A 14,104-nucleotide genomic window follows, 5' to 3' on the forward strand; every position below is an offset into this window, starting at 1 on the left:
ATAGAATTGCGGATGGCTCTGTACATGGGGGAGTGGCTATCCTTGTGGGTAACCAGACCCCAGTGCAGCCCTTGCTAATTACAACCAGCATAGAGGCTGTTGCAATTCGCCTTACGGTGGGATTTTTATTAACTGTGTGCTCTATCTATTTGCCACCTGGGACTGACATCTCCCAGGCAGACCTTGATGATCTTCTAACGCAGCTGCCTCCCCCTTTCTTACTTCTCTAGGATTTTAACGGACATAACACCCTGTGGGGTAGTGCTAACATCAACGGAAGGGGACGAGTCATAGAGCGTATGCTCAATGACAATGACCTTTCCCTTCTAAAGACTGGAACAAACACCTTCTTCCACATGCCTACCCGTACTTTTTCTGCCATTGATCTCTCTATCTGCTCCCCTTCTCTACTCCCTTCACTCACTTGGGAAGTGGAGGAGAATCCATACGGAAGTGATCACTTCCCTGTGATAACCTTGTTATACAGTGGGAGACCATGTCTTCCCTTCAGGTTACCACGGTGGAAGATTGATCAGGCTGACTGGTCTGCCTTCCAACATCAGGCAAATTTTGATCTTAGCATAGTCAGTCAAGAGCCTATCAATGATGCAGTTAAGTACATCACAGAAAATATTGTCCAAGCAGCTGCGAATGCTGTTCCAAAAACATCTGCCCGGTTTCCACCATTTCCCAAACCTTGGTGGAATTCACAATGCACAGCAGCAAAAAAGGCTCAAAACAAAGCGTGGGGGATATTCCGCCGATATCCTACCACGACCAACCTTATAGCCTTCAAACGTGCACGAGACAAAGCACGCTACATCCGCCGTCAGAGTCAGAAGGAATCGTGGATCCGTTTTACATCATCTATTAACCAGTCTACCAACTCTAAGGTAGTCTGGGATAAAATCCGGAAAATGAAGTGAAAATATACATCCCACCCTTCTTCAATCCTAGATTATAATGGATGCGCTATTGCAGATCCAACTGCAATAGCCAATTCTCTTGGGGAAACATTCTCTAACATCTCCGCAACATCTTCTTACTCCCCAGAGTTCCTGGTCCTGAAATATAAAATCGAAAAACAGGCACTTAACTTTAAATCTAAGAGCATTTATCCCTACAATGGGGATTTCACTATTCAGGAACTGAAGGAGCCCTCGCTCTTTCCAAAGCAAGTGCCGTTGGACCAGATGGCATCCATTATGAAATGATTAAACATCTTTCACCAAAATGTATGGATTATCTGCTCCTTCTGTATAACAGAATCTTTACTGAAGGGCAGTTTCCGGACTCCTGGCGAAATGCAATCGTTCTTGCCTTTCCTAAGCCAGGAAAGGATCCAAAAGTCACCACCAATTATCGTCCTATTGCTCTGACTAGCTGTCTGTGCAAAATCCTGGAGAGAATGGTTAATTCTCGTTTAATATGGTATCTCGAATCAAGTGACCTTCTCTCCAACATCCAGTGCGGCTTCCGAAGGAACCGGTCCGCCTTGGACCATCTTATTAGATTGGAAGCATCCATCCGGGATGCTTTCCTAAAACGCGAACACTTGGTGTCGGTGTTCTTTGACATGGAAAAAGCGTATGACACAACTTGGAGATTTGGCATTTTAAAAGATTTATATAGCCTAGGCCTTAGAGGGCATCTCCCCTTTTTTATTCAAAACTTTTTTAGCCAATCGATCGTTCCAAGTTCTTGTGGGATCCTCACTCTCTCGCTCCTTTAGCCAAGAGGAGGAAGTACCACAAGGATCAGTATTAAGTGTCACGCTTTTTGCCATCAAAATAAATTCCATCACAGAACAACTTCCTCCAACTGTAAACAGTGCCCTCTATGTTGATGACTTTAGCATTTTTTGTCAGTCGTGCAACATGAGGGTTATTGAAAGACAACTGCAGAAAGCCATTGATAGTCTGAATTCCTGGGCACTTGCTAATGGCTTCAGGTTCTCGCCGGAGAAGACCGTTTGCGTACACTTTTGTCGCAAGTAATCTTCATCCTGAACCTGAATTAAGGCTCGGACAAAATGCTATTCCAGTAGCGGTGAACACAAAATTCTTGGGACTCATATTCGATAAAAAACTGACCTTTTTGGATCATATTCGTCAACTCCGCACAAAGTGCACGAGAGGCCTTAATATGCTCCGCTCGCTCTGCTCTTTATCTTGGGGTGCAGACCGATGCACCCTTCTACGGCTTTACCGTGCACTTGTGCGATCCAAATTAGATTATGGGTCCCAGGTATATTCTTCAGCCAGAGACAGTGCCCTTCGATGGCTGGACCCCGTCCATCATCAGTCCCTACGTATTGCTACTGGAGCATATCGCACATCTCCTGTCCAGAGCTTATACGTCGAAGCAAACGAACCACCGTTATCGCTTCGACGTAAGCAGTTGTCTTTAAAGTATGCTTTAAAACTGAAATCCCTGCCAGACCATCCTACGTGGCCATTCGTTTTTGAGCCACGATGGGAAAATTTATACAATACCTGCAAGACTGCCAATCGTCCTTTTGGTATTCGTTTCCAAGAGCTACTCAAAGAACTTAATATCAAGGTAGACAAGGTTGCCCAAACATCAAAGCAACCCTTTCCACCCTGGCATGCTCGTGTCCCGGCATGCGACTTGTCGCTTAGAAACTGGGGAAAGTCGGACACTCCATCATGTGTCTACCTGCAGCTTCATTCAGCACACCGAACTGAATATTCCGACTTCGCGCCGGTCTACAAAGACGGTTCGAAGTCAGAATCATATGTGGGATCTGCTGCTGTCTTTACAGACAGCACTATATCAGAGCAGATTCCCCCTGAATGCAGCATATTTACTGTAGAGTTAGCCTTGGATCACATTAGTAAATGCCAATACCAACGGTTCATTTTATATTCTGACTCTCTTAGCATGTTACAGGCTTTAATATCTGTGAGATATAATCCTCATCCAGTTCTGTCTAGCATTCAGCAGAAGATTCACGTTCTCTATGAACGCGAATATGATATCCGCTTCTGCTGGATTCCCAGCCACATTGGGATTAGGGTAAATGATTTGGCTGACGCCGCAGCCAAATCAGCAATTCCCAATAATAACCGTTGCCTGTTAGTCCCCTATACAGACTACAGGCAAATAGTACATCAAAAGATACATTTCCAATGGCAGGATTCGTGGAATAGACAGACTGCGAATAAATTATATCGTATAAAGCCTGTAATTGAACCGTGGCAGTCTAGTCTGCGCAGGAATCGTAAGGAGGAAGTTGTTCTAGCTCGTCTCCGAATAGGACACAGTCATCTTACACATTCTTTTCTGCTGAGGGCAGATGACTGTCCTATGTGCGAGAACTGTGGCTCCATTTTATCTATTCATCACATTTTAACCATATGTCCACATTTTAGACACGAACGTGATTTATACTTTACCGTTTTTAGTCATCTGGCTGAGCCTTATACACTCAGTCAGATTTTATCTGACAATGATCATGTGTCTGCTGTTTTTAGCTTTTTAAAATCAATAAACATTTTTACTGCTATATAAAATTTACATTTTATTGTTCTTTTCTATTGATTTATCTTTTATACTTTTGTTATTATTTATTTTGACATGGTGACCTAACTAGTTAGGTCACTGAAAGTTTAAATTTTTATTAATGACATGGTCTTGGCACATTATAGCCTTAGTAGCTAATGCGCCAAACAAACAAACATCCTTTATAAAATGAGGTATCCGGACCTGTATGCAACATTCAAGATGTGGCCTAGCGATGGTCTTGAAGAAAGGAATAATCACCTCCTTATCCCTGCTAGAAAAAATTTCTGTATATTATTGACAAGATCCCATGATCTGCTCTGGCACCTGTCTGCACTGCTCAGAGAATTTCATGTCTGACTGCACAATTATCCCCAGTTCTTTTTCATTCTCCAATACCCTGAGTGTATTACCACAAAGTTGGCATGTTACTCTGGGGTTACTGCTACTCATAAGCAGTACTTTGCACTTATCAATGTTAAATTTCAGTTGCCACCTCTCAGCTCATCTGCTCAGCTTTTCTAGATCCTGTTGCAGTAGTGTACTGTCAATAGTGTCAATAACAAACTTTGCAAACTTCTATTCTCATTTGCCACTTCTCAGCCAACCTTCAATTTCTTATTTTTCAAGGTCTTATTGCAGTTCTATGCATTGATTACCTTCATTAATCATCTGCAAACTGAGACATTGAGCTTGATATGCCTTCATGTATAATAAATAAAATTTAAAGAGTATGGGGTCCAGCACTGAGTTGTTTGTTTGTCATTTGGAGTTTAGGAGCATTAGCAACTAAGGCCATATTGCTCCGGGAATATGGGGTGCCTCCGTAGCCAGGTGGGCAGGAGCGGCAGTGCATAGCACACGCTTCTTGATTAGACCGGGGTTCGAGCCCATGACCACCAAATACGGAGGATGTGGAAAGGTCAGGGAATGACCACCGCATATCCTCGGAGCAATATGGCCTTAGTTGCTAATGCTCCTAAAAAAAAAAAAAAAACCAAACCGAGCTCCGGGAATATGCGGTGGTCATTCCCTGACCTTTTCGCATCCGTATTTGGTGGTGACAGGCTCGAACCCTGGTCTAATCAAGAAGCGTGTGCTACGCACTGCTGCTCCTTCCCACCTGGCTACGGAGGCACCCCACTGAGTTGTGAGTGACTATACTAGTAACTACTCACTGTCTCCTTGCCATACTGCTCCAATTTGTGCAGCAGCCTTTCATTTGGAGAGTGTCAAAAGTTTTATTAAAATAAGATGTCACAATTATTTTTTTTCCATCTGATTCATTTTTGACTGTCATATTAGTTAATCAGATTGGTTGGTTGAAGATCTATTAGTAAATATGTACTGTGATTGCTGTATAACTGCATTCCTGTACAGATGATCCTACATTACTTCTTTAACCACTGACTCCATTATTTTTCTTGGAACTGAAGCCATGCTTACAGGTCTGTAGTTACACACTTCAGTATTTGTTGCCTGTTTGTAAGAGGTGACATTTTCACATCTCTAATATGTTGGGACTTCTTCTGACTTCCCAAGAATGCTCTCATAATTATGGGTAAAGGTTTGCTTACTCCTTTTGCTGCTTCATTTAATACAACTGAATAAATTCCATCAGTCCCAAATTAAATTTTGGGCTTAACAATTTCTCTTCAATTTTCCACTCAGTTATCACAAAATAATTTCTCTCTCAGTCAGAATTGGGTCTATTTCTGGTATCCCCATCCCTGAAAACATTCATCTGTGAATGTAGATGCGCAATATTTATTCAATTTGTTATCAACCTGAACAGAATCATCATTAGTTATGCCATTCATATATAGTGGACCAGTGTGTTTCTTGTCATTCCTTCTAATGTTAACATATGCAAAGAATTCTATGCTATTTTTTCTTTACATTGTTAGCCATAGACTTTCTTCTTGTCTTCCTTAGCTTGCCTAGCCCACTTTTGTGACTTAATTGCAGGCTAAATTATGCTTACTCTAGCTTTCTATGCCCACTAATAATTTGCATTTTATATCAAAGAGAAAATAAAATATAATAACATATTATTATTTTAAGGCTCTTAGAAGAAATGTAAAAATAAATGCAATATTTTATCTATGTAAATAATTACATAAATTATTTATTTATTGTTGTTTTTTTTTTCAAGTTCGTGCAACCGTATTTCAACAGTGGTAAGTTGTTATGATGACAAAACAGCAACACAATTAATGGGTATTTAGATAATAAATTTTTACATCTGCATTTTTATATAAATTATATTTTTATTTATATTTTCGTGTGTATTTTTTATTCTTGTATTATATACACATCATTACACAGTGTTTTTTATTCTTAATATATCTTTTTTCTTATTTTAGATACAGCATTACAATGTACAGTATGTATGGAGGATTTCAGATTAGGAGAACTAGTAAAGATGCTTACTTGTCAGCACCATTTTCACAGTGATTGTATAATTCCTTGGCTCGAATTGGTAAGTGTCTAAAGATTCTCTTCCCTCCCCCCCCCCACTTATTTGAGTTGAAGAAAATAGCAGTAAGCTGAAGATAGATTTCAAATGTATATATGCACCAGTGATTTTTGTCAGATAAAATATACCACAAACTTTTCAAAATTAAGAATATTGTTGAAATTCAAAACTCGCTAGGGTAAAGAAAGCCAACACAAGAACCATGGCAAACTTAAGAAAACTTACCGGACAAACTTGTTTGTGGCTACCGCAGTTTCTCCCTGCATTCTTGGTGAACAGATGCTTTGCGTTATCAGTAGTGGCAGTAGAAGTTGAAAACAATGTATTGATTGACACGTAGGCATGTCAGACGATGTAATGATTAGTTTTTTCTCATTATTAAAACCAGATTATTGGAGTTCATGAGTGTTTTTACTATTAAAACACCATATTACTGATTTCTTTGTACATTTTTAAGGTTAGGTTTCTTAACCTAACCTTTAAGAATAGGTTAGGAAAAAAGGAAACGGTTTCCTTATATTTCCTAACCTAACCTTAAAGGTTAGGTTGGGAAATAATAGGAAAGGTAAGAACGATTCTTTATATATATACATATAATGTCAATGAATCATTTAACACTATGACGTTATCGTCCGTCATGCCTACATATCAATCAATATATAGTTCTCGACTTCTGCTGTTGATACTAATAACGTGCACCATCTGTTTATCAAGAATTCAGGGAGAAACGAGAAACTGCGATAGCAGCAAACCAATTTGTCCGGTAAGTTTCCTATATCTGTAATGTCTGTGGTCTGTGATGCTTATTAGTTAAATTTATTTTTATTTTTTGAAGTGGAGAAAAAAAAAGTAAAGATTTTTTTATCATTATTTTTTTTTTTCAAATTCTTTGTTTTTTACAATTTTTTTGATATTTTAAAAATTCTGATTTATTTTTGAAATAATTTCTAATATTTGAAAACCATGTCAAAATAAGAACAAATTAATATTTAAAAATATTAATACAAATTTTAATTTTTAAAAATTTTCAAAATTTCATGAAGAAATTCACTCCACATCACTGCAACAAACTCACTGCTCAGGACTTGTGCACATTCAAGAAACTCGCCCTCGAAAAGGTTAAAAGGTTGGCTTACCCATTGGAAAACAGTCCTTGTGTGTCGAACTGCATATCATTATAATATCTCGTAACAACTGACAAACTGATAAAATTCAACTTTATTAAAATAAAATAAAATATATACATAAATAAAGCACTAAAACAGACATAATTACAATAATTACAATAAAAGTATTAAAATACAATAAAAGCATAAAAATACAATAGAGGGGATAAAATAGTAGCTTTTAGGAAAGTGTCCCTTCATCAGCTAGTTAGTGTATAGTGTACTGAGTATTTATACATCGGGTAATATAACCGAAGGTGACTGGATGACTAGGCATGATCGTAAAATCACAACTCTGGTGCCAGTGACGCAGTACTATGGATGCATGCATGCGTAATGTGCACCAGTGCTCATCACACTGTAAAATGGCATTCAATAATGGGGTGTATATGAGCTCCCCCTATTGTGATTGATAGTACGGCTACAGTTAACTTTGGAGTGTCTCAAACCATGAGCACTAGCAGTAATAACACAAGTATTTTCGTTTTAGTGTGTGAAACGGCAGTTTCAATTTTGCAGTAGGGATTGAGATTATGTTGCTTGACCCAATAATGTTCAGTAATGGCAAAGCACTCAAAGTTACTGCTGCATAGAGCCACCTTATGCGTGCTCTGAGACATGATCTTTTAACCTCCTGGCAGTCTCACCAACATAACACCTCCCATTTACTGAACATGTTATATTCTGCAAATGGAACTGCACCGTAGAAAAAAGAGAAATAGGCGTTTTCACTCTGGAAATGATGGAATGCAATTTCCTACCAGGGAATTATATACACTGTATAAGGTAAAAGCGTAAAATTCTAGCAAGATATTCCAACATGCCCAGATAGTAGGAGATTTAAGCAATGGAGATAAACTCATTATCATGAGGAGGATGTGTGATCAGATGACAAAATCGCGAGCTTGTAACTCACACTTATCCAGAACAGCAGGAGGATAACCACAATTAGGAAGTTTGGTTCTTACCTTAGAAATCTCCAATTGCCTATCACTAACAGAACTGAAATGTGTCCGTGCACGAGTAAACAAAATATGGGCAGTACTACTTAAGTGTCCAGGAGCATGTGCATCCCATAATTAGTAAATTGAACTGCAAACATAGGTTTCCTGAAAACAAAGGTTGTAAAACGTGTATTCGAATGTTGCACCAGAATGTCTAAGAAAGGAAGAGTATTGTTTGTTTCCAGCTCAATAGTAAATTGAATAAAGGATGAAAGTGAATTGAGATACTGCAGGAGCCAAGTTTCTGATTCCTGAGGGATAACAGCAAAGACATCATCAACATACTGAACCCAGAGGGTGATGGGAACAAGTAAGTTCAAAAATATGACCTTCAAGTTCCTCCATAGCAATATTAGCTATGACGGAACTGACGGGGGCACCCATAGCTGTGTCTTGAATCTAGTGAAACTAAGTCGTTAATCATGATCGTGCTACCAGTCATACACAAATTAAAGGCAGTACAAAAGTCATCGGTAGAGAGCGAGGTCCTGCCCTTCAAAGCATTATCCCCATCTGAAGTTGCTTCACACAGGCAACAACCTGTTGCACAAAGACAGAAGTAAACAGGAAGACCACATTAAAGAAACTGTGACCTCACCCTCAGGAATATTGGTTAGAAGCAGCTCTTCAGGTAATTGACGCCAAGTGAAGCTTCCACCCCCATAGCCAGTTGAGTAATAGGAGGTTTCTGAGTGAGGATGGCATATTTCATGCCATAAGTTAAGAGTTCAATTTGTTCTGCAGATAATTGTTTGCAGCTAAGATTCAAAATAAACTGCAAATTATTCTTAGTGCATAACTCATGAGTATTGCTAATAGCATAATATTCACTTAGCAAAGCATTAAATTTGTTTTTTTTTTTGGCGTGACAGGTAAGCCTCCGTCTCATGTATGGCTTGAGAGCATAATGCACGAACAATAAAATAGGACACAATAACATGTAACAAATTTTCTTTTTAGTTTCCTTTATTAATTAGTTTCCATTTTATATAAGCAATTTTAATTTCTCTCTCCTTTGTTTTTAACCACTTGCCAGTCATTTGGGAATCATTTTGACTTCCACACTTTCATTTTATTATTTTTTTTTTTACTCTGACTTTATTATCATCCAAATCAGTTATATTTACTATGTTAGTACAAATCAGTGCCTGTGAACTCAGCCTTCCATTGTTTATATATGATTTCAGAGGCAAATTTTAAAATTCTTACTTAGTAGTAGTAGTAGTAGTAGTAGTGGCACTTGATGCAAGAAAGCAAGTGTAGGAGCTTATGCAGCATCAGCCAAAAAAAAAAAATCACACCATACCCTCCAATTGCCTGTCCAGTTCCTCCTTAAATTTATTTAACCTATCAACTTCCACAACGACAGATGGAAGTTTGTTCCAGCAATTAACCACCCGCTGGCTAAAGGCAAATTTCCACACATCTATTCTACATCTATCCTTTCTTAATTTGAACTTATGTCCCCGTAGGTTCGTATTCTGAACAAGTGGGAGGATCCCATCAGAATTCAGCGTGCTCAACCCATTCAAGGCCTTATAGACCTCAATCAGATCACCGCGCAGGTGCCTAGTCTCCAGCCACTGCAATTTGCAGAACTTAAGCCTCTCTTGGTAAGAGGATCCCTTCATTCCCCTCACCAATCGTGTTGCTCTTCTCTGTACACGCTCAAGCAAATCTACATCCTTCCTAAAATGAGGCCTCCAGACCTGTACGCAGTACTCAAGGCGTGGCCTGACCATTGCCTTATACAGAGGGACAATCACCTCCTTTTCCCTGCTAGCAAAATTCCTATATATCATTGACAAAACCCCATGACCTGCCCTGGCAGCCTGTCTGCATTGCTCAGAAAACTTCATATCTGACTGCACAATTACTCCCAGGTCTTTTTCATTTTCTACCACCTTAAGTGTAGTACCACACAGTTGGTACGTTTCTCTGGGGTTACTTCTACCCATATGCAGTACTTTGCATTTGTCAAGGTTAAACTTCAGTTGCCACTTCTTAGCCCATCTGCCCAAATTATCTAGATCCTGTTGCAGTAGCACACTGCCATTACTGTCATTAACAACCCTGCCAACCTTCGTGTCATCTGCAAACTTCGACATTAAGCCTGATATACCTTCATCAATATCATTGATAAATATACAAAACAACAGTGGACCCAACACCGAACCTTGTGGGACTCCACTAATAACATTAGTCCACGAAGAGCAGCACCCATTGATTACCACCCTCTGTCTTCTCCCACTTAACCATCCTTTTATCCATTGTAGCAACTTACCCTTAATACCATTCTGATCCAATTTGTACAGTGGAATAACTGAAATCCAAATATATGATATCAAAATTATTTTTTGCATCCAGTTCCTTTGTGACCACATCATAATAACCAATCAAATTTGTCAGACAAGACTTTCCCTTAACAAACCCATGCTGTGTCTGAATTATTGCTGCAGTCTTGTCTAGATGATCCTGCAATGCATCTTTAACCAGTGACTCCATTATTTTACCCGGAACAGAAGTTAAACTAACTGGTCTGTAATTATTCGTGTCACCCTTCGAACCTCCTTTGTGAATTGGGGATACATTTGCACATCTCCAGTCCGTGGGAACCTCCCCTGAATCCAAGGATGCTCTCATAATTATGGCTAAGGGTTTGCTTAGTTGCTTTGCCGCCTCCTTTAATATAACTGGATAGATCCCATCCGCCCCAGGTGCCTTTCTTATGTTTAACTTCAACAATTTCTCCTCCACTTTGCTCTCAGTTATTACAAAATCATTAAGCACACTGCTACAATTTGATAACCTTCTTCCATTTTCAAACTGTAATGATTCCTCACGTGTGAATGTAGATGCAAAATACTCATTCAGTTTGTTTGCTATCTGAGCAGGATCATCAACAGTCGAACCATCGATGTCAAGTGGACCAATCATATTCAGCCCCTTCCTTTTAGAGTTTATATAAGTAAAGAAATCCTTGCTGTTTTTCTTAGCATCTTTTGCCAAAGATTTCTCGTAATCCGCCTTTGCCTGCCGAACCTCCTTTGTGACCTGATTACAGACTAGCTTATATCTGCTACAGGCTTCTGCGTCGCCTGATAATTTATATGCATCCCATGCATTTTTCTTCTCTGTCACGAGTCTCATTAGTTCATTTGATAACCATTTAGGCCTAAACCTTGAACAATATTTCTTCATCGGTATGAAAAGTCTAGTAGCTTCCACGATTAATTCCTTGAATGCTTCCCACTTAAAATTTACTGTTTGTAACATCGTCAGTCGATCCCACTGTACAGAATTTAAAAACTGTCTGAGACCACTGTACTCCCCTTTACGGAAGCAAAAACCCTTTCCTTTACCCCTGACGGTAGTTACCTCTTTGAGTAAATCCCACTTCAGCACACTGTGATCACTGCCACCTAGTGGTTCCTTTATCTGCAAATTCTTAATACACGAATGATCACTGCTGATAACCAGATCAAGAGTATTACTTTCTCTGGTTGCCTCTCGAACATGCTGCTGCAGAAAACAATCATCCAATAAATCCACAAAAGTCTGACTAGTGTGTGAGTGACCAACCCACAAGTTCCAGTCAATATCTGGGAAGTTAAAATCCCCCATTATAAGACATTCTGATTTACTGGCCCACTCTATTTCTCTGTACAATTGTTCATTGTACTCATTCGAGTCATTAGGCCTATAACACACTCCTACTCTTATCTTTGCTTTTGCAGTGCTTATGTCACACCAAACTGACTCAACAGTGCACTGTCCATCTATATCAACTGGATGCACTTCTTTTGATTTTATGTTTTTCTTAATTAACAGCATAACACCTCCTCCCTTTCTGTCCTGTCTATCCTTTCTGTACACATTGTACTCCCCAAATTCCAGTTCTGCATTCCTTATATCCTTGTGACACCACGTCTCTGCTATCCCAACAATATCCGCCTTTGATGTCTTGACCAACACTTCAAATTCATCAAATTTATTTACTATACTTATAGCATTGGTATACATGCAAGCATACATGCTCCTATGCCTATTCCTTGTTACCCTAACACATCCCATATACCCAACTATTCCAGGATGACTGCCATCCGTCCCTGAAACCCCCAACACCCCTCGCTCCAGGTCGCTTCTTATTCTAATAGAAGTTGTGCAAGAATCACCTTCACCTCTGCCTGCGGTTACTGTTAAACTATTAGTCTTTGTATCCCCCCAAGCTAGCAGTTTTCCGACCCACCTAACACTGCCTCTATAGCATCAGCAAATATTCTTGCACCCTTTCTATTTAAGTGTATCCCATCCCTGTAGAAGCAATCCCTCCTGTTAACAAGTACAGTCCAGGCTGAAAAAAATTCTACCCCTTGAGCCTTGCACAATCTTTCCAGGGCCGAATTGATCGACAAGGCTCTCATCATATACTCCCTCCTATCGTGTCTGGGCAGAATTGCAGACACTTTCAAATGCAACCCTAATTCTCGGCTTTTTTTCAACAGTGACCTGTACTTGTTGAGTAATTCTGCCGGTCTCCTACTCTTAATATCATTAGTGCCAACGTGTACAACTATATCACCTTTTGTGCCCTTGAAAGATGATATCCGCTCTACAACGTCATCAACCTTTGCCCCTGGCAGACATACCCTGGTCCTGTTCCACCTATCCTTTTTACATAGCATGTTCCCCGTTTCCCTGACAATAGAGTCACCAACAACTAATAGTTCCTGTGGGACCAGCGCATTCTGCCTTGGGGGTTGCCGCTGTGTTGCGTGATGACCAAGTGCAAGCTCTGGCGTTGATGTGGGCTGCTGAGAGCTTGATGGGCCCCTCAATTTATTTCCTTCGAGGGCATCCACCCTGTCCTTCAAACTCTCATATAGGCCCATAACAACGCTGAGTTGTCGCCTGATTTCCTTACACTCCTTACATCGCGCACACACAAAGACATCCCCCATGGCAATATCATGTTCCGTTCCAGAGAGTTCGGCAAACATTTCACAAGTTGCACATTTTTTTAGGTTGTGACGCGTTGGAGAATCGCCCCCCTCAGTTCTCCTCCGAGTCACAACACTCCTGCCACTTTGTGCCCGTTGCTTTGCTGCTCTAGTTCGGGGCATGGTAGTTTAAATTAATAAAATCAATAAATTAAATGTCAGTAGTATTTGAATAGAAACTATGAAATAGAAACAGTGAAGCGTATTACTATATAATTATGCGTTAGAGCTACCTCAATTAAAAAATTTGAATTCCCTACAAAAACTTTGAATTCCCTATATACAAAAACAATGGCTACAAAAATCGAACAAAAATAACGGTTTTACCTATCGTAAGTAAAATCCACAAAAACTCTTTATCTAAATTAAAATAAAAAATAACCAGCGTAACTATAACTATATGACTACGTATTAAGTACAATATAAAACAACAATCATGTAAATAAAAGGCAAACACTTATCGTTTTTGCGGAGCCTGTAACTGTCAGCTGTAACTTTTAAATAGAGTCAGCGCCCTCTCATGTTCTCATGTTATTATTTTTTTTTTTTACTCTGACTTTATTATCATCCAAATCAGTTATATTTACTATGTTAGTACAAATCAGTGCCTGTGAACTCAGCCTTCCATTGTTTATATATGATTTCAGAGGCAAATTTTAAAATTCTTACTTAGTAAATAGTAGGTTTAACAAGGCACTTGATATGCTGATTTTGATGCTTTGAAAATGATATTCCTGGAAGTCAAAATAGTTGGTTTTTGATACTTTGTAGTTCTAATGAATGGAGAGGTGCCCTCTTGGAACATCTCTTCCATTAGAACTGCAGACAAGGCTCTTACTCTTAATGTCAGAATCTGATTGTGGAAAGACTTGGAAGCAAATATTAATTACATCAGAGCTGCCTTTTGAAAAAACCATTATCCTCCTAGTA

General features: G+C 39.3%; 1 protein-coding gene across 1 annotated transcript in view; it reads left to right on the plus strand.

The window, feature by feature from the left end:
* LOC150080591 (E3 ubiquitin-protein ligase RNF115-like) overlaps positions 1 to 14,104 on the plus strand; it is a 227,649-nt gene that overhangs the window by 197,324 nt on the left and 16,221 nt on the right. Inside the window, exon 9 of the mRNA XM_090381020.1 lies at positions 5,892 to 6,007. Within this exon, the coding sequence (XP_090237146.1) occupies positions 5,892 to 6,007 (116 nt within the window). The remainder of the gene's footprint in view (positions 1 to 5,891; positions 6,008 to 14,104) is intronic.

This window comes from Mastigoproctus giganteus, chromosome 9 (genome assembly GCF_048544385.1).
Source record: "Mastigoproctus giganteus isolate SK-2022 chromosome 9, ASM4854438v1, whole genome shotgun sequence".
Lineage (NCBI taxonomy): Eukaryota > Metazoa > Arthropoda > Arachnida > Uropygi > Thelyphonidae > Mastigoproctus > Mastigoproctus giganteus.